A 27,379-nucleotide genomic window follows, 5' to 3' on the forward strand; every position below is an offset into this window, starting at 1 on the left:
AACATGCTATTGTGTGAGGTTATATAACCTCACACAATAGCATGTTACAATTCTCAAAGTGCTTTCACACAGATCACTTTCTTTGAAGATTTCATTCCGATCTCCCAATGGAAACAAAGACAAACAGGAAAGACCAACAGTCTGCAAGGCAGCTGAATCTGCTAATGATTTTGAACAGTTCTGCAGGCTCCACAGAGTTGGAGAAATGAAGACAGAAATGCTAAGACTTGTTGGTTGACTCGTCCAAGGTTAGAAGGCAACAAGGTCCAGACCAGAGCCCAAGGTTTTTATTAAACACTATACAATATTTGCACAGTGAAGATGCTGCTTTAGCCACTAATGAGCTTTATGGACACAAACAAACGTATCACATACACAGGGCAAGTACTCCTCCTTTGGCAAGGCTGCCACATAATCTTTTAAAAACTCAGGAAATAAAAAGCCATCTCTTCATTAAATATCTGCACTACACTCAGGACAGCCTCAGACCAAAGCTAAAGCTGATTTTGAGTCATCTGCAAAGGTGTGTGTTTTCACAGCAGCAGTACCAATAAGTAGTATCCCTCAATAGCATGATGGGCTGTTTCCACCAAAGCTACCACTGAGAAAACCCCATCTCTCAAGCCCACTTCACAAAGGGAAAACATGTCTAGGATTCTTGTCCTACATTTGTTTTTTAATCTAACTTATGCCCCACCTTGTTGCAAAAATATTTAAAGCAGGCTGGGCGTGGTGGCTCACACCTGTAATTCCAGTACTTTGGGAGGCTGAGTGGGGGAGGATCACTGGAATTCAGAGGTTGGGTGCTGCAGTGAGCATAATTTCAGCATAACACTCCAGCTTGGGTGATAGAGTGAGACTCTGTCTCAAAAAAAAAAAAAAAAAAAAAGTAAGTAGGAGTAGTTAGACAATTCTCAATTATTCAAGATGGTTTTTCAATGTATAGATTTGCATATTTTATCTACTCCAGTTTTGTTCCCCCTCCCATCCCTACCTCACAAGTGTACAAACATCTATAATCCAGATATAAATTTGTAATATTCTTCATATGGTCAAACTCAGGAAAAAAGGCACAAGGCAAAGTAAAATTCTACTTAATCGCATACATAATTCCTTTCCTATTAGCACCTACGATGGGCCAGGTTTAGGTGGGCTCCAGGTTTATGGAGATGTCAAATAGGCAGGAGAGCAGTGTGAAAAAGTTAAAGACTGGGGATGGGAGGGTCCTGCTGATGGAAAGCATGTATTTCACTCTATCCTTCCTGCATCTCAAACTAAGTCTGTGACCCTGGAATCACTTGTCCAGGTCTCAACGACTCTGTCAAAAAAAGATCATATTGGGAAAAGCAAAGAGGTCTGGAAATGGAAGTACTTTGGCTTCATCATGTAAGAGATCATTTTAATGTGGACAATCCTTCTCTGAATTATCCAGTAGGGACTAGTTCTGCAGGATAAATAGTTTGTTTACCAGATCCTGGCCAGCAAGAACAAGCTCACTCCCTGATTCTCCAGGCAGCACCATGGGTGCCTCTTTAAGATAACAGCCCTGAAAATGTTTTCAGTTTAGAGTAAACATGGTTAAGGTGCTTTCTCTCTTTTCTAAAGACATAAACGATTTTTTGATTTTTTTTATTTTTATTTTTGAGATGAGTCTCGCTCTGTAGCCCAGCCTGGAGTGCAGTGGTACAATCTCTGCTCACTGCAACCTCCACCTCCTGGTCCCAGTTCAAGAAATTCTCCTGCCTCAGCCTCCTGAATAGCTGGGATTACAGATATGCGCCACCACACCCAGCTAATATTTTCAGTACAGATGGGGCTTTACCTTGTTGGCCAGGCTAGTCTTGAACTCCTGACCTCATGATCTGCCCACCTCGGCCTCCCAAAGTGCTGGGATTACAGGTGTGAGCCACGGTGCCCAGCCAATATTTTAAGTTTTTTTTTTTTTTAAGTTGAGACAGGGTTTCACCATTGTAGCCAGAATGGTCTCAATCTCCTAACCTTGTGATCCTCCTGCCTCGTCCTCCCAAAGTGCTGGGATTACAGGCATGAGCCACCTCGCCTGGCCCCGATTTTTTTTTTGAGTTTTTAACAGAGGGCTTTCCTACTCTGAGCTATTTCACTAATGAATGGTAAACTACTTTACTATTGTCTTTTTAAATATTCAGCATATTACCTGACCCAGAACATTTCTGAGATCTGAACCACATTCTTCTCTTGCATACTAGTTGTCACTGTCAATACACATGTACAATCATAACAGGATAAGCTACAACCCAGACAAACCATCAGCCTATAAAAAAGGCTAAACCATAACCTGCTTTTCAAGCCCCCACCCCCTCCCCACCCCTGCCAGTCATAAGACCTATCTAAGTAACCTGACAATGGGAAAATCCATCTTAGGTGGGCCCAGGTATCACAATCCCAAAGACAGGAGTGGAGCAAAATAGGTTTTAAAGGATTGTCGCAAAACTGAAGATTCTAGAGCTAAGGAGAGTCTAAACAACCATGTTCAGTGCCCAACTACCTGAAAAATGAACTCCAGGGAAACTTTGTTGTTGTTATTCCCCGCTCCCCCAGCTCCCCTAGCTCCCCACCGCCCAGGGAAACATTTTATCCTTAATATTCAGGAGCAATAATAAAATATTTTGGCCACTGTTCCCTAATGGATTCCACAAGGCACTCAATTCTCATTTCAGGCTTTCAAAATGCTTGCCCTGGAAAGTGTCACTTGATGGTTCACACACTCCTTGAGGATTAGGTGCTAACCCTAATTAGGCACAGGCAGAAATAGTTCAAGAATCCACATGCTCAGATTCATAACTATACTTTTTTGTAAAAAATAAAAACATTAAAAAAATGCCTTCTGGCTGGGCAAGGTGGCTCACGCCTGTAATCCCAGCACTTTGGGAGGTTGTGTTGGGTAGATCGAGTGGTGAGGCCAGGAGTTAGAGACCAGCATGGGCAACATGGTGAAACACCATCTCTACTAAAAATGCAAAAATTAGCCAGGAGTGGTGGCGCTGGCCTGCAGTCCCAGCTACTTGGGAGGCTGAGGCATGAGAATTGCTAGAGCCCAGGAGAGGCTGCAGTGAGCTGAGATAGCACTGCTGCACACAGGTCTCCCCAGCCTGAACAGAGAGGCTCTGTCTCAAAAAAATAAAATAAAATGCCTTCTAGTGATGCTTAGAAGTCCAAAAACCAGGTAACTATGGCTTCCACTTCCATTTTTCAGATATCCACTACAGTTCTATTCAACTCCAAAGTGAATTTTATTGTCCACACAAGCAATTTCACAACTCCCAGAGTCCAAGCCTACAAGACCCTTCCCACCAGGTACTTTACCAAAAACGGGCTTTATCTCCATCTTCCTTTCTGTCACAGGTAAAAAACTGCCTTTCCTAATTAAGCCAACCTACTTCTTTTTTCTTTTTTTGGATGGAGTCTCACTCTGTCGCCCAGACTAGATTGCGGTGGCACAATCTTGGCTCATTGCAATCTCCGCCTCCCAGATTCAAGTATCCTCCTGCCTCAGCCTCCCAAGTAGCTGGGACTAAAGGCACATGCCACCATGCCTGGCTAATTTTTTTTACATTTTTAGTAGAAAAGGGATTTCACCATGTTAGCCAGGATGGTCTCCATCTCCTGATCTCGTGATCCAACGGCCTTGGCCTCCCAAAGTGCTGGGATTACAGGCATGAGCCACCGCGCCCAGCCAAGCCAGCCTACTTCTTACCTCAATAAAATCCTTGTTTTTCAATAGCACGTACTGTACTTCCAGTGATGAACAGTAAACTGCCTTTCGTCTCACACAGTAAACTCCATGAAAAACATCCACTTTGTTCTTTACTGCATATTCCTGGTATGCTAACTGCATAATCACGGACAATTTTAAGTAACTGAATACTCAGGCAAAGAAAGGCAAGAGGGCAAATAGCAGGATACAGGAGACCAATGCTTTTCAAGCTTTTCTCACTGCTAACTACAGAAACACACTGTAGAACACCTACGATACACTCACACGTGTGTGTACACCTGATGCAAATGTCAAGAAACAAGACTCTAAGTGCAACACCATCTGATATTTTCTATTTCATTTTTTTAAAGGCCGTGATCTAATTTCCAACTCACCAATAGGATTCACTTTGAAAAACACTGCAAATAAATCAAACCTTACAGTTGCATTCCGAAAGCTACTAAAGATCCCTTGAAAAACCAGCATACAGCAGAGAAGCTGACCAACTATAAGATCCAAACTCGCCAGGTAGGCAATGTCCTTCCGTCCAGCAGTGGCAGTTCCCAGCACCAGCCGCCCTGGGAGTTAAGTATCTCCCTAACTCCCAGAGTTTCCCAAGTACCCCAAGATGTCTGTCATATACCCTGTTAACCTCTTTATAAATTCAGTCCCATCCATCTCTTATGGTGGCAAAATTCATTTATCGTCCGCTGTGGAAAGCATACTTCCTTTTTGTCCCCTCCAGGAACGAGAAATTAAAATACCAAGTTGGTGCCCGTTGTGCCTTTGTGATCTTATTTGTGTGGGTGATACATAGAAATCTGAGTCTCAGTCTCTCCATCTTTCCAGTCTTAATCACTGGCAGAAGCAGTCTCCAGTGAAATGAGAAACCAGGGAACCCCCTGGCCTGGGGGAGGGCGCACTCATCAGCGTGACAGAGTGAAAGCAAGAACTCACTCCACACACCACAGCGGCATCTGGCTAACTCATCTCCAAATCCAAGTTGTGAAAGGGGAGGGCGGCGCGGAGAGTGCAGGAGACGCGCCGGAGTGACCTGCGGCGGCTGAACGCAGCCCGACCTCCCCAGTACTGCTCTGCAACCCCGGGAAAGCAGGTGAGCGCAAGCCGCGGACTGAGGAGTCGCAGAAGCCGCCCATGGAGAGCAGAAGGAAGGAGAGTCCGAGTCATGGGCCTCCCCTCCCCGTTGGGACCCCTCCCACTGACCCTCTCCCCCAAAGGGCCCACAAGCCTCCCACTCTGGCCTCTCCTCACTCACCCGGGGGAGTGGGCCTCCCCTACTGGAGAGAAAGGAGGAGGCGAAGGAGAGAATTAGGGGCTTGACGCCCACCACCGCCCCCCGACAAACCGCTCTCGCCACCCGGGAAAATCCCGCAGCGGGACCCACCGGCCAAGCGCCGCCTTAGCCCCACGCGGCCTCCCCTCAGCGCCTGCGCTACAGGGCCAACGCGGTGGACGCGATCTGAGAGTGCGCGCGCGCGCGCGCCTTGCGTGCGCCGGCGTGGGGGGCGGGCCCTGCGGAGCTCCGCCCCCTTCTCCTCCCTCCTCCCGCTCCCCCTCCCCCATACACTGCCGCGGCCGCCGCAGGAGCCCGGAGCTCGAGCCGCCCAGTGACTCCCCCTCCCCCTCCCCCAGCCCCGCCCCGCCCCAACCCGGGGCTCCGAGCTGGAGCCGAGTCTGCGCCTGGGGGTGAGTACGCGACCCCTCCCCTGCCCTCGCTCTTTTCTTCGAAGATCTCACCACCACCCAAAGAAAAAACCTGGACTCAGCTGCGCGTCCCCTCCCTTCAACCTCCTGCGGGACCCAGAGGTGCCCGGGCCCGCGGGACTCAGCGGTAGTGCGCGCTGCCCCCAACCCCGCACCATCCCAAGCCAAATGTGAGTCCTCCACCGGCTGCCGGAGGTCCAGATACGCGCCGCCCGCTCTCCCTAGCCCCGGGGAGATCCCAAGGGGTGGGACCCCCGCCCCCGGCCCCCGAGTGCCACTCTTCTCCCACCTGCCCGGTGCAGGTGCGCGTCCCCAGAGCGCCCCTCGGGGGTGTCAGCTGCGCCCCCCCGCCCGCTGCCGCTGTAGAGAACTAGCGGCCCCCGCCCCCGAGTTTTGGATCCCGGGGTCGCCAAGTCCGATGCCCTCGATCTCTTTTATCTTTTCTGCTGCTCCCGGGGGCTAGTACACCCAAAGCCGGCCCGGGGAAGGGGCTCGGGCTCGGGCTCGGGTTCCGGCAAGGGCAGGGTTCGCAGGTGCTGGCACGAAGCCGGCCGCTGCCCCTGGCCAGTCTGGGGACTGACTGGTCGGCGGGCTGGGGAGGCGGCCGGACCCAGGAGCGTGTCCTCTCCTTGCGCCCCACACAGTGCAGTTCATTCATGAGCCAGCCGCCCGGGCCTGCGTTGGAGGGTGCGGTGGGGAAAAGATTCAGACACGGAACCGAGAGTGGGGCAAAGGCCCTGTTGGGGGGAGGGGGCGCCGCTTTGTCACTCTTGGCTGTCTTGACTGTTTAGGGGGAACAGTCCCAAAGCTTGGCGTCTTGTTCCCCAGAAAAGGAAAGGACGCCTGGGAAGTGGGGAGGAGAGGTCAGAGGGGCTGGCTGCCCTTGGGGCTCTGTGCTGCCACCTGCCTGGGTCCCCTAGGCAGAGGTCTGGCCGCTCAGGACAAGCCTGAACACTCCACTGCTCTAGGGGCTGGGGCTTCCCTACCCAATACCGGTCTGCAGCAGCTGGGGAGCAATGAGGCTGTGTGTGCCCGACACCTGCTGACGAGGGGCCCTGCCTCCCACGCCAGGGTGAGGAGGGGAGTGGGAGTGTGCTGGCAGCATGATTGTCCTCCAGGGCACCAGAGGGTCCAGGCCCTGGCATGCCCCAGGTGGCACATGCTGGGGCCTGCTGTTGGCTCACTCAGTGCAGTCTCAGCCTGTGGGTGGGTGGGGACGTGGCAAGGTAGAAGGCAGGCGGTGGGTAACTAAGAACCCCCTTTGGACATCATACAAGTTCCCTTCAAGTATAGCAGAGTCTTAGAGACCTGGGTTCAAATTCTACCTCTACCATTCTTCAGCTATGTGACCTTGACAAGTTACTTAACCTGTCTGAACCTCAGTTTCCATTAAAAAACTGTTTAAGCCTGTAATTCTGGCACTTTGGGAGACTGAGGTGGACAGATCACCTGAGGTCAGGAGTTCGACACAAGCCTGGCCAACGTGGTGAAACCCCGTCGCTTCTAAAAATAAAAAAAATTAGTCCCACGTGGTGGCACACACCTGTAATCCCAGCTACTCGGGAGGCTGAGGCAGGAGAATGGCTTAAACCTGCGAGGCAGAGGTTGCAATGAGCCGAGATTTCACCACTGTACTCCAGCCTGGGTAAGACAGTGAGATTCCGTCTCAAAAAAAAAAAAAAAAAAAAATGTGTGGTTACTACCACCTCTTTACAAGGTTTATCATGGGGATCAAACAGACAAGGTAACAGAAGTAAAGAGCTTGGCATCCTGCCTGGTAGTTGATCAATAATGGGTTATCGCCTCTGAACTTCTGACCCATCATTCTCCCATGCCCCTACCTCCCAGGCTGCTGCAGATGGATAGGGTATGTTTGAAGAGTGAGACTATTTCATGTCACTCAGTGGTCTAGTCCCTAACACAGTGTAAATTTAGGTCTAAATAAGAAGCCCAACATGACTGAGGGACTCTGTCGCATTTCTATCCTGTTAAATTCTGTGTTTTTATCTTATTTCTATTTTTACCAATTTTCTTTCTCTAAATCAACCCCTTTTATTCCACACCTTATTAATAACAATAGCTAATTTCTGGAGCCCCTTATATGCCTTGAACTATATTAAGAGTTTTACGTAAGTCATCTTGTTTAATCCCCAGAACAACGACACAACTGGATTATTGTCCTGTTTTACAAATGAAGAAACTGAGGCCCAGGGTGACTAAGTAATTTGTCCAGGTTAGAAGCCTGGTCTGTCACATCCTAGAGTCTGTACTCTTAACCATCAGACTATGGTGCCTGTCCCCTACACCTACCTCAGAACCTGAAATCACAAACCCAAGGCTTGAGTGGAAGAAGGCTACAAGCAAGAGGAAAGGCAAGCAGGTAGAAATAGGGTAAGGCATTTCTCCAGAGTGGTAACTGGCTGCCTCTGGCTGCCTTGTGGAAGTGGCTCTTCTGTTTGCAGATATCTCTGCAAAGTGTAGTGGTTAACAGCTCACACTTGAGCCAGGCAGCCTGGGTCCATATCTGGGTCTACCACAGACTGGCTGTGTGACCTTAAGCAGCTCCCATAACCTCTCTGTACCTCAGTGTCTTCCTGGGGTTGTGATGGGGAACAAATGAGTTATATTTGCAAAGTGCTTAGAACAGTGCTTGACACAAAAGAAGAGTTAAAAAAACATTTAATACATGTGTTATTTTACTACTACTTTTTTTTCTTCTTTTTCTGTTTTTCTTTTTTCTTTTTAGACAGGGTCTCTTACCTGTCGCCCAGGATGGAGTGCAGTAGCACGATCTCAGCTCACTGCAGCCTGGAACTCCCCGGGCTCAGGTGATCTCCCACCTCAGCTCCCAGAGTCTGGGACTACAGACGTGCGCCACCACACCCAGCTAAATTTTAGCGGGGTATCTTTTGTAGAGTTGGGATTTTGCTATGTTACCCAAGCTGGTCTCGAACTCCTGGGCTCAAGTGATCCTCCCACCACAGCCTCCCAAAGTGCTGGGATTACAGGTATGAGCCGCTACCATGCCCAGCTTTTTTTTTTTTTTTTTTTCCCCCTCAAGGCAAGGTCTTACTCTGTTGCCCAGGCTAGAGTGCAGTGCACGATCATAGCTCACTGCAGCGTCCAACTCCTGGGCTCAAGGGATCTTCCCTACTCGGCCTCCAAAACTGCTGGGATTATAGGGGTGAATCACCCTACCCTGCCTACTACTACTTTTATGCTCACTTGTAGACACATTATTACCTATCCCTCTGAAGCGGGTAGAAGGTAGAGTAAGGATATTCGTATCTCTTTATTACAGATTGGAAGACTGAGACTCACGTTACATTTAAGTAACAGCTAGTTTCCATCTTCACCTCCTCTCCTCACACCACACGGCCTTGCTTTGATCCCAAGCCCTAACTTAAATCTTGTCCAGTAACTAAAAAGTGTATAATTTGGCTGGGTGCAGTGGCTCACACCTGTAATCCCAGCACTGTGGTAGGCTGAGGCGGGCAGATCATGAGGTCAGGAGATCAAGACCATCCAGGCCAACATGGCAAAACCCTATCTCTACTAAAAATACAAAAATTAGCTGGGTGTGGTGGCGGGTGCCTGTAGTCCCAGCTACTTGGGAGGCTGAGGCAGAAGAATTGCTTGAACCCAGGAGGTGGAGGTTGCAGTAAGTGGGGATCATGCCATTGCACTCTGGCCTGATCACAGAGTGAGACTCCTTCTAAAAAAAAAAAAAAAAAAAGCCTATAATTTATAGCTCTCCAATCCCTACCATGCACACACTCTTTAATGGTAAAATAAAACCTTAAGTTAGCTAGAAATAAAATCCTCCATCGCTCTCTGTACACACTTCTAGCTAAAGCCTCAATATCAGACTAGAGAAACTCTGGGTTATCGCTGGTGCAAGCACCTTCTGGAGTGAAAGAACTGCCACCTCCCCTCCCCAAGTTATTCTGCCTCAGTGTCTTCCCTCTTCTCAGCTGCTCAGGCCAATGCTGGCTTTGAGAGCAGCTGCCCTTGATGAAACCCTGCCCCCACAAGGAGTAGCCCTGTCTACTGGTGGAGCTGCCAGCCCAGGCTCCACCCCTTACCTGTCCTGTCACTGTGCAAGTTGCTTCCCCTGCTGGGTTCCTGCTTTCTCCCTGTAAAATGGAGATTGCGATCTGAGTGCGCCCTGACTTCCTCCCGTGCAGGTGGGAGCATTAATGCAGTTGTGGAGGGGAGAGTGCTTTGTGACCCCAAGGAGGCGGGCAGCAGAGGAGCATGGTGATTTCAGTTACTAAGCATCTAGCTAGACCCACATCCACCCTGCTGGATGGAGGTAGAAGCTTCCAAAATTTTCTACCTTTCTTTGCTGTGGAGAAGACAGGAGGTGATGGGAATGGTACTCTGGGACTTGTTCTCATTTCATTCTGATCTGGTGGAGCCTTGGAATTCAGAGAAACAGGCAAGGGGTGGGAATGGAATGTTGAGATTGCTGGAGTTTATTGGAGTTGAGAATTGAAAAATGGGGACTAGTTAGAGCGCCCCCCTCCGACCCAAGATACCTATACCTACCTTTAACCTGCCATAGTGCCCCAGGGTTCTGTGCATCTTATGTTTACATACCCAGGCTCCCAGACACACCCATATTCACACCCCCACTTCGAAGCCAACTGCTCCCTTCATTTCCGTGGACTGCCATGCAGTCACCTTGCTCTTCCTGCACGCAGGTCCACACATCAATACACATTTACATACCTGGACACACACATTTCCACATGCCTGGACACGCATATTTCCACAGCACGCTCAGATTCTCTGACCTGAGAAAATGAGCATTTATAAAGCTTTCATGGTCTGCCGAGTACCGTTCCAGGTACATCAGAAAAACATCGTAGTGCCCTAAAAAGTGTTATAGCTCTAGAAAGAAGGTGAGCTAGGTTTGAGTCCGAGGTCCCTCATTTTATTAGTGACTTTGGATCATTTAACCTGAGTCCCTGTGTCCTCACCTTAAAATGTCATGAGACTCAACTCAGGATTGTCCAGGATTAAGTGAAATCACATATATATTATTCTTGAAACTGAGGGCACTGGACAAATGGTGCCTGATACAATTACTAAATTCATGTGTTTTTAAAGGCAGCATGTACTAGAAAAGGGGGAGGCATAACACACCGCAGTTACTCCTTTAGCCTTCCTAATCCAGGCTTTGCAGAGACTCCCTGGAACCAAGTGAAACACATAAACAGCTCCATCCTCCCCTCCGAGGGCTTATACCTCTTGCCCTGTGGTTGAAGCGTTAGGAAGAGGCAGGAGAAATCCCGAGAGTCACCCTGGGGGCTAAGGGACCCTACTCCCAAAGTTGTAGTCAATGTTCCTAGTTTCGTTGTTCTTTGTCTGGTTTTCCTTTTTCTTCCCTGAGGACTTCCCCCCCTCTCTGGCCCCAAGGCAGAACTTCACTGTTGTCAGCAGAAGGGTCCCCCAGGGGCCTCCCAGTAAAATGGGTGGGGCAGTGCTGCATCTGCCAAGGCCACACTTATCCGCCATCCTGGGATCCTCCCCAGGGCCCCACTCTGCTCTGTCCCCATGCACTTTGAGAACCCAGGTACTCAGGCTGGCTGCCCCTTCCCTCCTCCTCCTGCCCACCCCATCCGCCCTGAACATCAGTGCAGCCGGCCGGTGGCAGGGAACCAGGCAGTACCCTGGCTGCTGGGGCAGGCTAAGAGGCCCCCACCCACTCTCCCCTCCTTTGCCAATGGAAAAGCTCGCTGGAGGGCATAGCTTTCCCAGCCTGCCCTGCTTCAGAGGCAAGAGCATGGCACTCTGGGAGTTGTAGTGCTCGTAACACTCAGGTAATCCCTGTGCAAATAACTGGAGAGAGGAGAATGGTATAGAGAAGAGAAACGAGAATATGCAGGAGTGGCTGGAGTCAGGCAGGTAACTCAAACCCAGAAGTCCTGCTATTTACTTGACTTCCTACTCTGACCCATTGTTGAACCTAAGCCAGTTATATTGAGGTTATTTAACAGAGTTCAAAACTCTAAGCAAATGAAATCATGCCATTTTTCTAATAGGCATAGAAAGAAAAGATCAAGATGAGGCAGTTGGCTCCTGACCCATTCTCCTCTAGCGTGGAGACCCCTTTTCTTACCCTTGAGCCCTCTGGCCTAAGACCCATCCCTGTCTTCCCAGGTTCAGCTCCACCCCCTGTCCTAAGACAGAGAGAATTAGAGGAGGAGGGGAGGGGGGTAAGGGTGGGATAGGGAGAGATTTAACTAGATGTTAGAAAATCACAGACACCTTCCAGCTTAATGAAACCAGCCTCCTCAGTCCAAGCCTGGAATCTGGGCTGAGTTCCCCAGACCCAGGATGAGGTCACAGCTAGAAATCCAGTGAAGGTAAATCCATGTGACTCAATTCTCCCCTCCCTAGGCCCTTATCTCCAGAGGCCAGAGCTTCCACCCACCCAGGCAGCCTGGTGATCTGCCCTCACTGCCCCCTCCCCACACCCACCCTACCAGGCCATGAAGGGGATGGGGGCAAGCCTAGCTGACTACTCCACCCTCTGCCCAGGAGGACCATGCGGCAGTAGCAGCCATGCTGCCCTTTCTGCTGGCCACACTGGGCACCACGGCCCTCAACAACAGCAACCCCAAGGACTACTGCTACAGCGCCCGCATCCGCAGCACTGTCCTGCAGGGCCTGCCCTTTGGGGGCGTCCCCACCGTGCTGGCTCTCGACTTCATGTGCTTCCTTGTGAGTGTCTGCTGCCACCCCTTACTTTGGCATCTGTGCCCTGTACACACCTGGCAAACACCTCCAGCTCTAACCACCCTCCCACCTGCCCCTGGCTTCCCAGGCTTAAATGCAGGAGAAATTCCCATCATCCAGCCCAAGCCTCACCTTTGACTGTTCACCCAAGCCAGGGTCATCCCCTTCTAAGACAAGATTTTGGACCCTCTGCTTCTGCCCCCTAGTCCAGCAGGTGGACAGCCTCTGCACTTGCCAACTGCCCCCTCTTCCCTCAGGCACTGCTGTTCTTATTCTCTATCCTCCGGAAGGTGGCCTGGGACTATGGGCGGCTGGCCTTGGTGACAGATGCAGACAGGTAAGGGTCTGGGACCCTCCCTCCAGCTCTTCACACACACACATCTTGCTCCACACTCCTCAGGAATAGGAAGGAGCCAGCCCTCTCTCATTCCCCTTTGCTGGGGGTATGAAAAGGGACTAGCCCCAATGTGGGTATGGGGGCAGAAGGGCCCTGAGTTGGGCCTCTGTTCCTCACCCATCCCCAAGGACTCTCCCCCACCCCTGCTAACCCTGTCTGTTCTCTGTCCCCAGGCTTCGGCGACAGGAGAGGGACCGAGTGGAACAGGAATAGTATGTGGGGCACCAGCCCCCTCATTCCCACTAAACCAGCTTTCCCTTTTCTTCTCTCACGCTTCTCTTCTCTTCCTGCCAAGTTGCTGGTTTCTCTTTGCAGTTTTCTCCTCTGCAGGCTCATGTTTCGGATTAATGCAGGCGGTGTGCTTTGCAGAGCAGGGGGCTCCCCAGCTTGTCTCTGCCTCACCTCCCCTTCATCTCTCCCTCTGGCTCCCTGTGGGGGAGAAGTCCCTCCCTTTGTGCCCCTGCCTTTGCAGCCCTTGTTGGCTGGAGGAGAAGGGCTGTCCTCCAGGAAATCCTCAACACAATCACACAGAGACAAGATTGGGTGTCACCGGCAGCTTCTTGTCCCCTAACAGCTAGATCTTCATATTTCAGGGTTCCCTGCTCATCTCTTCTGGAGGCCTGGGAGGGGGGCTGCCCAAGGAGTCCCCAGTCTGGACTTTTTTTGTCACTTTGTCATCTCTGTCTACCGGATTGGAGTTGGAATTGCAACAGCTGTTGAGGCCAGGGAAGAGGGAGGGTAGAGTCCCCCTCAGGAGACTTTCCAGTCTCCCCAGCTCTTCCAGGTTCTCCTGGTCCATCCTTTCCTCCACCTCCTCATTGCTCTTTGCGTAATATTGACTCTGTTGCCTGCCCCCAGCCCCCGGTGGTCAACTCTGGAACTGCAGGGCCCTTTGGCATTCTTGCTTCAGCCTCCTTAGGGTGATGATGAAGATAACCTCCTCCCTCAAGGCCCCACTGCCCAGCATCCGTGCCCATCTCCACTGCCACCCTGAGTCCCCCTGAAAGGAAGAGGCATATTTGAGGGAAGTAGGATAGAGAGCAGTCATTCCTCCCTGCTTCAGCCTCTGCGCTTCCTGTGCCTTCTGTAGCCCTGGAGCTCTGGAGCACTCAGCCCTGATCCCCTGGGGCTCAGACTCACCAGGCTCTCTAATCTCTCATCTTCCTCACCCCCAGTGTGGCTTCAGCTATGCACGGCGACAGCCATGACCGATATGAGCGTCTCACCTCTGTCTCCAGCTCCGTTGACTTTGACCAAAGGGACAATGTGAGTGCCCTCACCCAAACTTCTTAGCCCCCCACCCCACCCCCAGGGCACATGGGCTGAGAAGTCCCTCACTGTCAGTGATGTGGAGTCAGGGATGCTGGTTTGGCCTCCTCAGCAAGGAAAGTGATTCATCCAAGGAGCCATGGGATGACCCCCCAGGCCCAGCACTCCTGGCTCCTGTCCTCTGTGTCATAGCCTCCAAACTAGCACAGCTCTAACATTCATGAATTCCCAGCTTTGTTTGCTACAAAGAGTTCTGTGCCCACATCTGCTGATTAATCTTAAGGCCACCTTTTTTCCTTAGTCATGGTTTTAGAAATAATAATATGCCCTCCAGCCCTGCCTAGCAAAACAAACAATCCGTCACATTGCTCAGAGGTTACAGGTGGGTGGCCCTGGCTGTGTGGGGCCAGTTGACCTGCTTGTGGATTGGAGCTGAGTGGCAGTGGTCCCTTTTAACAAGGCACATGAATGGCAGTTCATAACACACCCCAGATCCCTTTTCATGTCAGACCTAACACAAAAGTGTTACCTGCCTGGCTCTCCATCATTAATTTGATGAGAGTGAGGGGCCTAGTCAGAATGATAATCCTCAGACACCTGGTGGCCTGATCAGTCCCTCTTAGCCTGCAAGTCCTAGGGATGGCAGCTCTTCCAGCAATCCCAGCAGAAGATGGCTGTCAGCTTCCTGAGTTGGACTCATACTGGTAGGTGGCAAAGTTGTCACACCTACTAGCCAGAGGTGTCCAAATGGTCCCCAGACTCAGGTGATATTGGCAACAGTTAGCATCGTCCTGAATCATGGCTGAAGGGCCCTTTCTCCCCCATTCCGTGTTACATCTGGACCTTCTCCTGGATGGAGTGCCCTCTGCCCAGCCCCCCTGAATATCCCCACTCTCTGCCTTACAGGCCTGGAGGGTGGAGGGGGGAGATTTTTTTTTCTTTTTTTAATTTTTCCGAGATGTAATCTTGCTCTGTCACCCAGGCTAGAGTGCAGTGGCACAATCTCGGCTTACTGCAACCTCTGCCTCCTGGGTTCAAGCAATTCTTCTGCCTCAGCTTCCCAAGTATCTGGGATTACAGGTGTGCACCACCACACCCAGCTAATTTTTGTATTTTTAGTAGAGACAGGGTTTCACCCTGTTGGCCAGGCTGGTCTTGAACTCCTGACCTCAGGTGATCTGCCCACCTTGGCCTCCCAAAGTGTTGGGATTACAGGCGTGAACTGCCGGCCTGGCTGAAGGTGGGGAGATATCTTGCTGTTCACAGTGACCCTGGGCTTTAGTCCTTCCAGGGTAGACTAGAGGATAGATGGCAGGAATTCAGGCAGCAAGGCCCTCTTCTCTGCTTTTGGTAACCATGTGTAAACTCCTATTAGCTGGAGGTCTGGAGGCCTTGCTAACCTTAGAACCCCAAGCTCCACCCATCCCACCCTGGCCCACACAGCCACAGGGTGTTTGGAGAAATCTGTAGATCTGGACATGAAGATTCACTGATAACCCTGTTTGATGTTGGCCTTTGCCTTTGAGGGCTGAGACCTTCCCTCTCCCTCTCTCTCTCCCCTTTTTTGGGGATAAGCTAGTTCCTAGGGTATAAGGATTTTATTTTTTTTTTTTTTAGTGAGGGGTGTGGAAGCTGTGCCTAGAGGTAATTATGAGAATGAGGTGGATGGGACTTGAGCAGGAAGAGAGGTTCGGGTTGGTGGGCTCTGGACTCCCACTGACAGCCCTCTGTTCCCCTAGGGTTTCTGTTCCTGGCTGACAGCCATCTTCAGGATAAAGTAAGTGGACCCATCTTCAAGCTCTAAAGAAAGAGAGAAACAGAAACTTCAGAACCTGGCATCTCCCTACAAAATTCAGAAGCCAGCAGCTTTCAGGACCTTAGTGCTCCTCGACACCCCAGCACCCTCCTCCCTGCTCTGGGAGGCCAATCCCTGGGGGCTCCAACCTCTGCTCTCCCCTGAACACTCACTTGACCCCACAGTCTCCTCTGTGGCCTCCCTGCCTGGGGGACCAGCTCTGCCCTCTTCTCTCCCTGCCCCGCCCCACCTTAAGAGAAGGGGTGGAGTCCCCCCTCAGCCTCTGTACAGCCAGCAGGTAGGGGCAGCAGTAGGCTGGGAGCAGCCAGCCAGCAGCAGGCAGAGCCCGTGTCGAGCAGGCAGAACTCAGGAGATCCAGCCAGAGTCCAGCAGGCAGGCAGTGAGCGCTGAGAAAGTCAGGAAGCCGGGACAGGTTAGCACTGCCGCCTCCCACTCCCTCGGGCCTCCCCCAAGGGTTCCGCGCTTCACTGCGCCAGGCTCAGCCACACCCATGTGCTGCTGCCCCTCCTCCCATCTTCCTTCACTTCTGCCTCTTTCTTTTACCACTCCTCCTCCTGCTGGTCCTCCTCCTTGCTCTTCTTCCTCCCTCCTCAGATATTCTTCTTTTTCTTTCCCTTTTCTCTGCATTCCTCATTCTTTTCTTCCCCTGCCACTCTCTGCAGTCTCTTCCTTCTTTTACCTCTTTCCTTCTAGCCCTTTCCCTTCATCCCTCTCCTTCTCCATGCATTTCTCCTTTTTCCTTTTCACTCCCCTCTCTCACAGAAAGTAGGGGACCGAGAAGTCCTATTTCAACCCTATACTACTGCCAGATCAGCTGGGGCTGGGGTCAGGGCAGACAAGTTGCAGCCCCCTCCTTGCCCTGGTCCTAACCTAACTCCTCTGTCCACTCCGTATGGCTGCAGGGATGATGAGATCCGGGACAAATGTGGGGGCGACGCCGTGCACTACCTGTCCTTCCAGCGGCACATCATCGGGCTGCTGGTGGTTGTGGGTGTCCTCTCCGTAGGCATCGTGCTGCCTGTCAACTTCTCAGGGGACCTGCTGGGTCAGTGAGGGCCAGGATGGCTAGGGTGGAGAGAGGATGGGGCTGGAGGGGATGTGCTCTGACCCCACCATCATCCTCTTTCTCTTCCCACCCCCCCAGAGAACAATGCCTACAGCTTTGGGAGAACCACCATTGCCAACTTGAAATCAGGGTAAGGTGCGAAGCTGGTTGGCCAAGCTAGTCTACAACCAGAGTCTGGGCCATGACTTGGGGCAGAGAGGAAAGGTGGCTGTGTTGATGGGAGCAGAGGCTACAGGGATGGCTGTTGGTCCCTGAGGGCTTGGGTTGGAGACAGAAGAGGGAAATGCCTGCTGAGGATCCCCCAAGGATGACAGAAGAGGAGGGTGAAATCTCAGAAACCAGGGAGGGTCAGCTGGGGCAGTTGGAGACACTGGCCAGCGGGTAGGGCATAAAGAGATGACCTGTCAGGGACATTTTCATTGGAATGGAAGAACCTTGGGGTCTAGGGGATGTGGGATATGGGCCTGCCTTGTGAGGAGTCAGTGCCAGAAAGCCGGTGGCAATAGAGGGCCCTGTCTGTATCAAGGGTTTGACACTGGCAGGCTGGGGTGTCTGAGTGTGTCCCAGCCCCAGTGTCTCCCATGTATCCTCTCTGCTTCTCCCAGGAACAACCTGCTATGGCTGCACACCTCCTTCGCCTTCCTGTATCTGCTGCTTACCGTCTACAGCATGCGTAGACACACCTCCAAGATGCGCTACAAAGAGGACGATCTGGTGCGTGGAGTGGAGCCCAGGTCCTGCCCCGCCCCCAGCCTCTCCCTTCCCTTCTCTGCAAGCCTCTCTTGTCTCAGCCCCGAGAGGTGTCAGCTGGGTTTGAATGCTGGCATAGCGGCTCAGGAGCTCCCATCCTACAAGTTACATAACTTCCTAAGCCAAAATTTTCTCATTTGTAAAATGGGATAACAACAGTACCTCTCCCAAGGTTGTGGGGAATACACAGAAGCGCTAGGGCTGTGCCTGGCATTTGGGAAAATAGCTGTGGCTGATATTAGGATAGTAATATTCCTTCCCCTTCTACATTCACTCACCAAGCCAGAACCGGACACCTACTCCATGCCAGCCACTGTACTGGGTCCTCGGATAGTAGGACCCCCTTCGTCTGCCTCTATAACCCTCAAAGAGCACAGGACTACGTGACTCTTTTGTTAGACTCACTGCCTGATTTCTATTGGAAACACTCCCCTGCTTTCCCTAGGACCTGACTTATCCTTTAGGCCTCCTCCCACCCATCTGTTCCTCTCTGCTCACCTACTTCTCTGTCCCCTCAAAACAAAGCCTTCTCCAGTGCCTCCCACCCCCCACATCCTCTGGCTCCGCTGGGGTCAAGCCTCAGAAGGCAAACCCACTCCCCTGTCACCCAGGTGAAGCGGACCCTCTTCATCAATGGAATCTCCAAATACGCAGAGTCAGAAAAGATCAAGAAGCATTTTGAGTGAGTAAGCCCCCCAGGCTCAAGCCCTGCGGTAGAGCCTTCTCTGCCTTTGAACTCCAAGGATATCCTTATGCCCTAACCTGGAGCTCTGCTGTGGGTGGGATGGAGATTAGACCGGAAGAAATGTCCGATTCCAGGGTGATTTAGCACTTAGGCTGGGTGATAGGCCCCTTTAAGAATAGGAAAAATGGGGTAAAAATTTGAAGAGGGAGTCATTCAAACCCCCTTGTCTCCCAACCCCGTCCTGGCTTGGGCTGGGTCATAGGTTGTTGACCCAGGGTCCACCGGAGTACATACCTTCTTCAAAGTTATAAACAGCATTCTGGAGTTTGTGTGCAGACATGACAGGGAGAAGTTCCTTAGTTTGCAATGGTTTCCAAGGAGTCCAAGAGAACTTGAACCGTGTATTCTTTGAGGCTTTTTCAGCTCTGAAACTATGTCTTGGGGTGGGTAGAGCGGACCTCCAGGACTGCCCAGTGGCCAGAAACTAGAGAAAAGGAAGGTGGTGCTATGAGGCAAAGAGGGAACTCACCTGTCACCCCATGGCTAGGGATGCATCTTGGGGCGCAGCTCATGGGGTGGGGAATCAGAGTGAAGGGCCCTTCCATGGGGGTGTGTAGGGACAGTCTCTATTCCACAGGATTAGGGCTGCTCTCACGCATTCATCTGTTAATGCAGCAAACTCTCTCCAGTGCTGTTAGTCATGTTACTGTGGTGGGCTTTGGGACTGTAAAAAATGAATAAGGCCAGGCATGGTGGCTCATGCCTATAATCCCAGCACTTTGGAAGGCCAAGGTGGGCGGATTTGAGCCCAGGAGTTGAAGACCAGTCTGGGCAACGTAGCAAGACCCTGTCTAGGGCCAGGCATGGTGGCTCATGCCTGTAATCCCAGTACTTTGGGAGGCCAAGGTGGGCGGATTTGAGCCCAGGAGTTGAAGACCAGCCCGGGCAACATAGCAAGACCCTGTCTAGGGCCAGGCATGGTGGCTCATGCCTGTAATCCCAGCATTTTGGGAGGCCGAGGCAGGTGGATCACCTGAGGTCAGAAATTCGAGACCAGCCTGACCAATATGATGAAACCTAGTCTCTACTAAAAATACAAAAATTAGCCAGATGTGGTGGCATGCACCTATAATCCCAGCTACTCGGGAGGCTGAGACAAGAGAATCACTTGAACCCGGGAGGCAGAGGTTGTAGTGAGCCGAGATCCGCCATTGCACTCCAACCTGGGCAACAAGAACAAAACTGTCTCAAAAAAAGAAAAAAAAGAAAACACAGATAAAAGTGGCAGAGTTTAACTGAACGACCCCCATCTATAAAAAAGAAAAAAGGAAAAGAAGAAAAAAAGACCCTGTCTCTACCCAAAAAACCAAACTTAGCCAGGTGTGTTGGCGTGCACCTGTAGTCCCGGCTACTTGGGAGGCTGAGGTAGAGGATCACTTAAATTCGGGAGGTTGAGGCTGCAGTGAGCCATGTTTGCACCACTGCACTCCAGCCTGGGTGAATCAGAGCAAGACCTATTCAAATGTTTCAAAAATTACAAAATAGAAGAGGCCATGCACAGTGGCTCACACCTGTAATCCCAACACTTTGGGAAGCTGAGATGGGAAGACTGCTTGAGGCCAGGAGTTTGAGACTAGCCTGGTCAGCAGAGTGAGACCCCATGTCTTAAAAAAAATTTTTGCAGTGGCTCACGCCTGTAATCCCAGCACTTTGGGAGGCCAAAGCAAGCAAATCACAAGGTCAGGAGTTCAAGACCAGCCTGGCCAACATGGTGAAACCCCGTCTCTACTAAAAATAAAAAAAATTAGCCAAGCGTGGTAGTAGGCGCTTGTAATATCAGCTACTTGGGAGGCTGAAGCAGGAGAATCACTTGAACCCAGGAGCCAGAGGTTTTAGTGAGCCGAGATGGCGCCACTGCAGTCCAGCCCAGGCGACAGTGCGGGACTCTGTCTCAAAAAAAATAATAATATAATACAAGATCATTGAGGGTTGGGTGTGGTGGCTCATGCCTGTAATCCCAGCACTTTGGGAGACCAAAGTGGGCAGATCACAAGGTCAGGAGTTCAAGACCAGCCTGGCCAATATGGTGAAACCCCATCTCTACTAAAAATACAAAAATTAGCAGGGTGCAGTGGCACATGCCTGTAGTCCCAGCTACTCAGGAGGCTGAGGTAGAAGAATAACTTGAACCCGGGAGGCAGTGGTTGCAGTGAGCCGATATTGTGCCACTGCACTCCAGCCTGGGTGACAGAGTGAGACTCCATCTCAAAAAAAAGAAAAAGAAAAAAAGATCATTGAGTTCTCAGGGGGTTCATCGTATGGAGATCAGCTTTAGGTGCTAGTCCAGGGTCTGATCAGAGATTGCTCTGAGGTCATTCTATGGTCTGAATCAGGAGCTGGCCAGTGGTCATGATAAGGGATGGTGGTGGTATGGATCATGGCCCAGACTAAGGTTGAGATTTGGGCTCAGTCCACCATCAGAATCAAGGTTTAGGCCAGGTTTGGTGGCTCCTGCCTGTAATCCCCTTGGAAAGATTGCTTGAGCCCAGGAGTTCAAGACTAGCCTGGACAACATGTCAAAACCCCATCTCTACAAAAAATATAAAAATTAGCCAGACATGGTAGCGTGCACCAATAGTGCCAGCTACTCAGACAACTGAGGTAGGAGGATGGCTTGAGCCCAAGATGCTAAGGCTGTAGTGAACTGTGATTTTGCCACTATACTCCAGCCTGGGTAATAGGGCAAGATCTTGTCTCAAAAAAGAAAGAAAGAAAAGAATCAGGGTTGAATCTGAGGTCCAGATCTGTCAGTTGGCCAGAATCAGAGAGTTCACTCATTGTCCTGGGTCAGGCCAGTGTGTGATCCAATCAGAGACAGTGTTTGGGCAGGATTGAGAGTGAGCATCTATCTGGTCAGGGACAGATTCCAGAGCCTCTGTTAGATTAAGGACTGGTTTGTGATCAGCATCAGTAAATGGATAGTCATTCATACTGTATGCAATTATTGACGAACTTCTATGTGTCAGGCACAAATAAATTAGAAACAAGCCCTGCCCTCATACAGGTTATAAAACAGCAGTTAAAATTAGATCATTCTTGGTCAGTATGAGAGAACTATTTGGGGTCCTATCTGGGGTTCAAGCTGTCATCAGCATTAAAGGGCACTCTGGGGCAGGATTACAAACAGTGTGTACTCAATTAGGTGACATCTTTTTTTTTTTTCCTTCTCATATCATCTTTTGTAACAATGAATTAGATGACGTCTTAATATTAGCATCCAGTTGGAATCAGCTGTCATTCTGTATTGAGATCCGTTTTGTTTTTTTGTTTTTTTTTTTGATACAAATGTCTAGTGAGCACCTGCTATGTGCCTACATGGGGAAGAGCTGGGGGCATAGCGGTAAACAGCAGAAGACCTGCCCTCATTTGCTTACCTTTTCGTGGGGAGGGGCAGACAGTGAACAAATGAACTGTGTCAAGTAGGGGTAGGTGCTAAGAAGAAAACCGGAGCAGGGAAACCACAGCAGGAAAGCAGGCAGGGCAAGAGGGGTCGGGAAGGGTTGCTATTTCTGATGAGGTGGACAGGGAAGACTCTGACAGGGTGACATTCGGAGAAAGACCTGAGTGCAGTGAGAGAGGGAACCCTACTAGTCAACCGTCTATTCATTCACCCCACATTTATTGTGCACCTACTATGTGCTTCATGTCTGGGAGACAGAGTAGAACCAGACATGATCAGTGCCCTTGGGATGCTCAAGATCCTAGTTGTGTTTCAGGGTTGGTCTGTAGTTTTGTTTAGGAGAGGGCAGCCTATAACCAGGGGTAAGGGAGACTCTAACTGGAGTTTTTTGGATTACTAGGATGAGCATTATGGAGTAGCCATTTCATTGATTTGCTCATTCAGCACATGTATATTGAACACCTATTATATGCAAGCTGTTGGGACAGGGCTGGGTATATGGTGAGGAGTAAGAGACAACCCTTGAGCTTATTGTCAGTATTAGGCAGGGCTTGTGGTCCAAGTCTGTGGTCTTTCTGGATTGGAGGACTGCCTCTGCAAAATTAGGGGATATCTTGTATGCAAATCAAGGGGACTGTGTGGTTGGATTTAGAGGATTAGAGATTAGTCTAGTGAGAATGAGCGCTCACCCTTCCAAAGGGGAAACCTAAAATGGTTTGAGGAACAGTATCAGAGGAAAGGTCTTTAGCTTCCTGGGAGGTGCATTTCAAGAACCCTATCCCAGATTTAAGCTTCTAAATTTTCATGGGTTTATGAGGTCTATCTTACTGCTTTAGAACAGTAACTCATGCATTCAGTACTTGGTGGTCCATCGTTAAAAAAAAAAAAATTTTTTTTTTGAGACACAATCTCACTCTGTCTCCCTGGCTGGAGTGCTGCAATACAGTGATGCGATCACATCTCACTGCAGCCTTGACCTCCTGGGCTCAATTGATCCTCCTGCCTCAGACTCCCAAGTAGCTGGGACTATAGGCACTAACTACCACACCTGGCTAATTTTTTTTTCTTTTTTTGGAGATGGGGTCTCACTATGTTGCCTAGGCTGGTCATGAACTCCTGGCCTCAAGCAATCTTCCTGCCTCGGCCTCTCAAAGTGCTGGGATTACAGGCATAAGCCACTGTGGTCAGCCTAAAAATTTTAATAAAATATAAAAAGATAGGGACTCAGTCTAGATTAAGGATCAGGATGAAAGAACAGTGCGTGATCAGATTTTAAAATGAACTACTGGCTGGGTGCAGTGGCTCACGCCTGTAATCCCAGGCTGAGGCGGGTGGATCACAAGGTCAGGAGTTCAAGACTAGCCTGGCCAAGATGGTGAAACCAGCCCCACATTTACTAAAAATATAAAAATTAGCCAGGCATGGTCGCACGTGCCTGCAATCCCAGCTACTGAGGAGGCTGAGACAGGAGAATCACTTGCACCCAGGAGGTGGAGGTTGTAGTGAGCTGAGAGCACACTGCTGCCCTCCAGCCTGAGCAACAGAGCAAGACTCCATCTTAAAAGAAAAAATCTATTAGGCCGGGCACAGTGGCTCACACCTGTAATCTCAGCACTTTGGGAGGCCAAGGTGGACTGATCACCTGAGGTCAGGAGTTTGAGACCAGCCTGGCCAAAATGATGAAACCCCATCTCTACTAAAAATACACAAAAAAAAAAAAAATTAGCCAGGTGTGGTGGTGCACACCTATAATCCCAGCTACTCAGGAGGCTATAGCACAAGAATCACTAGAACCCAGGAAGTGAAGGTTGCAGTGAGTCGAGCACACCACTGTATTCTAGCCTGGGGAGTGAGGCTTTGTCTCAAAAAAAAACAAAAAGAAACTTCTCACCAGCTATGGTGGCTCACGAGTGTAATGCCAGCACTTTGGGAAGCTGAGGCAGGAGAATCACTTGAACTCAGGATTCAAGACCAGCTGGGTATCACAACAAGACCCCATCTCAAAACAAACTGAACTATTCCTTCACTCAGCAAGCATTCCTCAAGCCCTGCCAGATAGCAGGTACTAGTGAGTCAGTGACAGTTTATCTCTGGTCAGTCTTAAGTCAAGGTAGGGATGAATCTTGGGTCAGGGTTAGGGGTCAGTCTTGGGTCTGGGTTATAGGTAAATTTGGGGTGGGCTTAAGGGTCAGTCTTTGGCCAGGGTTGGAGGTCAGTCTCACCCTGGTCAGGGGTCAGGATCAATCTCCTGTCTGTCTTGGGCCAAAGTTAGAGGTCATTTTGTAGACTGGGCTATAGGTTGGTTGGGGTCAGTCTGTGGTCAAGGCTAAGTGTTAAGACTGTGACCGGGTCTTCTGGAAACATGGTTAAGGAAATATAGCCTATGACTAGACACAGTTTCTCTCAACCTAAGGTCACAGCCCTGGGCAAGAATCAGACCATAACCCTGGCTTCCTAGCTGCATGCAGTGTGTCCCACACTTCCTGGTCCGCCAGCCCAGCCTGCACCCACACAGTCCTCAGGCCTTCTGCTCCCACTTTCCTACTCAGATAAGCATGAGGAGGAACTCCAAAGCTTTATTCTTAGGTAACTCTCAGTTTTATAGACTAAGAAAAAGGCAGCTTGAATTGGAGATGTGGTTTGGTTTGGTTTTGTTTTTAGATGTAGTCTTGCTCTGTCTCCCAGTCTGGAGTGCAGTGGTGTGATCTTGGCTCACTGTAACCTCCGCCTCCCAGGTTCAAGCAATTCTCCTGCCTCTGCCTCCTGAGTAGCTGGGACCTACAGGCATGTGCCACCATGCCCAGCTAATTTTTGTATTTTTATTAGAGTCAGGGTTTCACCATCTTGGCCAGGCTGGTTTCGAACTCCTGACCTCAGGTGATGCGCCCGCCTTGGCCTCCCCAAGTGCCGGGATTATAGGCATGAGCCACCATGTCTTCCTGGAGCCGTGTTTCTTGAAGGTGATGGGGTCATGGATGAAAGGCAGGGGCAGGTGGGTGGGGTCCCTGCACAAGATGATACATGGACTGTGTTTCAGGGAGGCCTACCCCAACTGCACAGTTCTTGAAGCCCGCCCGTGTTACAACGTGGCTCGCCTCATGTTCCTTGATGCAGAGAGGTAAGAGGCTGGGTGCAGGGGAGGGCGACACCAAGGGCCCCCTGCCATTGTGGAGGACATCTTGACTACCACACAGGCTCCCCTTGAGATTTTTCCTAGGGCATTTGATTTTAATTCAACTTGGAGCGCTGGTTAATTCAGCTCTGGAAAGAGCAAGGGCTGGAGGTTAGAGTTTGCTGTGAGGGGAAGGGGGGCCCATGGTCCCCACTACATCTGAGGACATGCCCTTCTTTGGCTACAGTATGAGAAATTTAGGCCAGCCTGCAGGAACGAACTTCTGGCCCTCTAGGTATGGGTGGGGAGACCTTGGGATGTGGCCACATCTGAAGCATGTATCCTAAACAAAATTCAAGAACAAAACAGCCCCTGTCCTTGGGGAGTGAGCTAGATGACCCCCAAGCTGAGCCAGCCCCAGCCCCAGCCCCAGATGCATGGTAAGTGACCAGGCACCTGGGTCCCACAGGAAGAAGGCCGAGCGGGGAAAGCTGTATTTCACAAACCTCCAGAGCAAGGAGAACGTGCCCACCATGATCAACCCCAAGCCCTGTGGCCACCTTTGCTGCTGCGTGGTGCGAGGCTGTGAGCAGGTCTGACATGGGCTGGCTGTTGGGTCTGGGAGGAGCTGGGTGGGTTCTAGGGAGGCAAGGCTGCAGCCCTGCCCTCATTGAGTGTCCCCCATCCCTAGAGTCCTTGAAGCCTCAGTTCCCACTGTTGGGTTTGTCTGATGTCCCTGGGTCTTCAAACCTCAAATTAGAAGATGTCAACCAAAAAGACAATGTTGTACTGTACCCACTGACTCTGGGGCCTTGAACAAGTTGCTTACTGCGTGGCACCCTAGTTTCCTCATGGGGTTAATGTACCCACCTAATGAGAGTGTTATGAGGATAAAGTGAGTAATACACATAAAAAAGTTTAGAGGTGCCGGGCGCCGTGGCGCATGCCTGTAATCCCAGCACTCGGTGAGGCTGAGGCGGGCGGATCACTTGAGCCAGTGAGTTTGAGACCAGCCTTGGCAAGATGGAAAATCCCCATCTCTACAAAAATACAAAAATTAGCCAGCCATGGTGGTACATACCTATAGTCCCAGCTACTTGGGAGGCTGAGGTGAGAGGGACACTTTTCTTTGGGAGGTTGAGGCTGCAGTGAGCTGAGATCCCACCACTGCACTCCAGCCAGGGCATCAGAGCAAGACCCTGTCTCAAAAAAAAAAAAAAAAAAATGCTTAGAGGAGCAGTGCCTGGCTTCTAGGAAACCCCAAGTCAGTGTGGGCTAGATGTGCAGGCGCTAGCCTGGCTCTCCAACTCGAGGCCCTGTCCCTCACCCTCCCACACAGGTGGAGGCCATTGAGTACTACACAAAGCTGGAGCAGAAGCTGAAGGAAGACTACAAGCGGGAGAAGGAGAAGGTGAATGAGAAGCCTCTTGGCATGGCCTTTGTCACCTTCCACAATGAGACCATCACCGCCATGTGAGTCCCCAACCTGGCCCTCGTCCCTGAGTAGCCTGCTAGGGGTCCCAGACCCCAGTGCTCCTGGTCCTCTGCCAGCAGTGTGGCCCCCGGCTAGGTGTGTGGTAACCAGTGCCCATCTTTCTAGCATCCTGAAGGACTTCAATGTGTGTAAGTGCCAGGGCTGCACCTGCCGCGGGGAGCCACGCCCCTCATCCTGCAGCGAGTCCCTGCACATCTCCAACTGGACCGTGTCCTACGCCCCCGACCCCCAGAACATCTACTGGTGAGCAGACAGGTGGCAGGGCAGGCTTTCCAGGGCCTGGAGTGGGCTCAGTAGGTAGGGGAAGGAAAGGGAGTATCTTGGTGTCACTGGGGGCCAATCTTGCCCTTGGCCCCCGGAGTGACCGCCCCCCACCTTTCTAGGGAGCACCTCTCCATCCGAGGCTTCATCTGGTGGCTGCGCTGCCTGGTCATCAACGTTGTCCTCTTCATCCTGCTCTTCTTCCTTACCACTCCAGCCATCATCATCACCACCATGGACAAGTTCAATGTCACCAAGCCTGTGGAGTACCTCAACGTGAGTCCCCATGCCCCTGTCACTTTCCGCACTGGATTACAACACACAGATATCAGGCCCTGATCCCTTTTCCTTCTGCCCAGCCCAGCCCATTCTGATTGTTCCAGCTCTGTGCCACCAACCAGCTCTCAGAAACCTCTGTGTGCACTTCCCTTGGGCTCCCTGCCACCTTCCCCCTCAGAGAGGCCACCCTCAGGTTTGCAACCCCTAGAGAAATACCCAGGGAAGAGAGAGCCTGGATTTAGTCCTGATCTCAGAGAAGTCCCCTTTCCTCACCCCTTAGTCTTTCTAACTGAAATAATGGAAGAGTTTGACTAGATCAGTGGCTTTTAGACCTGGATTCTGATGTCTTTGTCAGCGTGAAACCCAACGTGGAAAAGCAGGGCTGCTCCGATGACAGTGGGGTGATGTGCACGTCTGCCTAGCCTCCCCTCACCCCTCCTGCCAGACACAGAGCACACCTCTTTGGAACCTCAGAGTTTGAACAAGAACAGTTTGCAAATCACTAGGAGTGATAATAGCATAATAGATAAGACCTAGACTGCAAATTTCAAATCCTGACCCCACGACTTGCTAGCTAGGGAAGC

At 50.9% G+C, this 27,379-nt stretch overlaps 2 protein-coding genes across 9 annotated transcripts in view; one reads left to right on the plus strand and one right to left on the minus strand.

Annotated features, from left to right (window-relative positions):
- The window catches only part of MRPL14 (mitochondrial ribosomal protein L14), a 15,292-nt gene extending 10,039 nt beyond the window's left edge, over positions 1 to 5,253 (minus strand). The window contains exon 1 of one of the 4 annotated variants that reach the window (XM_032299541.1): positions 5,139 to 5,253. Coding sequence is in view for 1 of the 4 variants with exons in the window: in XM_032299545.1 (XP_032155436.1) it covers positions 3,734 to 3,874 (141 nt within the window). In the remaining 3 variants the exon portion in view is untranslated. Of the gene's footprint in view, positions 1 to 3,733; positions 4,021 to 4,497; positions 4,594 to 5,009 lie in introns of those variants that run through there. The other 3 variants (XM_032299540.1, XM_032299543.1, XM_032299545.1) reach the window with 3 other exon arrangements.
- The window catches only part of TMEM63B (transmembrane protein 63B), a 28,643-nt gene continuing 5,903 nt past the window's right edge, over positions 4,640 to 27,379 (plus strand). Inside the window, exons 1-15 of one of the 5 annotated variants that reach the window (XM_032299536.1) lie at positions 4,640 to 4,847; positions 12,008 to 12,190; positions 12,463 to 12,542; positions 12,776 to 12,814; positions 13,778 to 13,868; positions 15,611 to 15,648; positions 16,590 to 16,732; positions 16,832 to 16,883; positions 17,359 to 17,467; positions 18,115 to 18,185; positions 24,686 to 24,766; positions 25,230 to 25,353; positions 26,100 to 26,233; positions 26,361 to 26,498; positions 26,639 to 26,792. In XM_032299536.1, the coding sequence (XP_032155427.1) occupies positions 12,032 to 12,190; positions 12,463 to 12,542; positions 12,776 to 12,814; positions 13,778 to 13,868; positions 15,611 to 15,648; positions 16,590 to 16,732; positions 16,832 to 16,883; positions 17,359 to 17,467; positions 18,115 to 18,185; positions 24,686 to 24,766; positions 25,230 to 25,353; positions 26,100 to 26,233; positions 26,361 to 26,498; positions 26,639 to 26,792 (1,413 nt within the window). In that variant the 5' untranslated portion in view covers positions 4,640 to 4,847; positions 12,008 to 12,031. Of the gene's footprint in view, positions 4,848 to 5,315; positions 5,629 to 11,866; positions 12,191 to 12,462; positions 12,543 to 12,775; positions 12,815 to 13,777; positions 13,869 to 15,610; positions 15,649 to 16,589; positions 16,733 to 16,831; positions 16,884 to 17,358; positions 17,468 to 18,114; positions 18,186 to 24,685; positions 24,767 to 25,229; positions 25,354 to 26,099; positions 26,234 to 26,360; positions 26,499 to 26,638; positions 26,793 to 27,379 lie in introns of those variants that run through there. The other 4 variants (XM_032299534.1, XM_032299537.1, XM_032299535.1 and 1 more) reach the window with 4 other exon arrangements.

Source organism: Sapajus apella, unplaced genomic scaffold (assembly GCF_009761245.1).
Source record: "Sapajus apella isolate SASKATOON/1434 unplaced genomic scaffold, GSC_monkey_1.0 scaffold41, whole genome shotgun sequence".
NCBI classification, from domain to species: domain Eukaryota; kingdom Metazoa; phylum Chordata; class Mammalia; order Primates; family Cebidae; genus Sapajus; species Sapajus apella.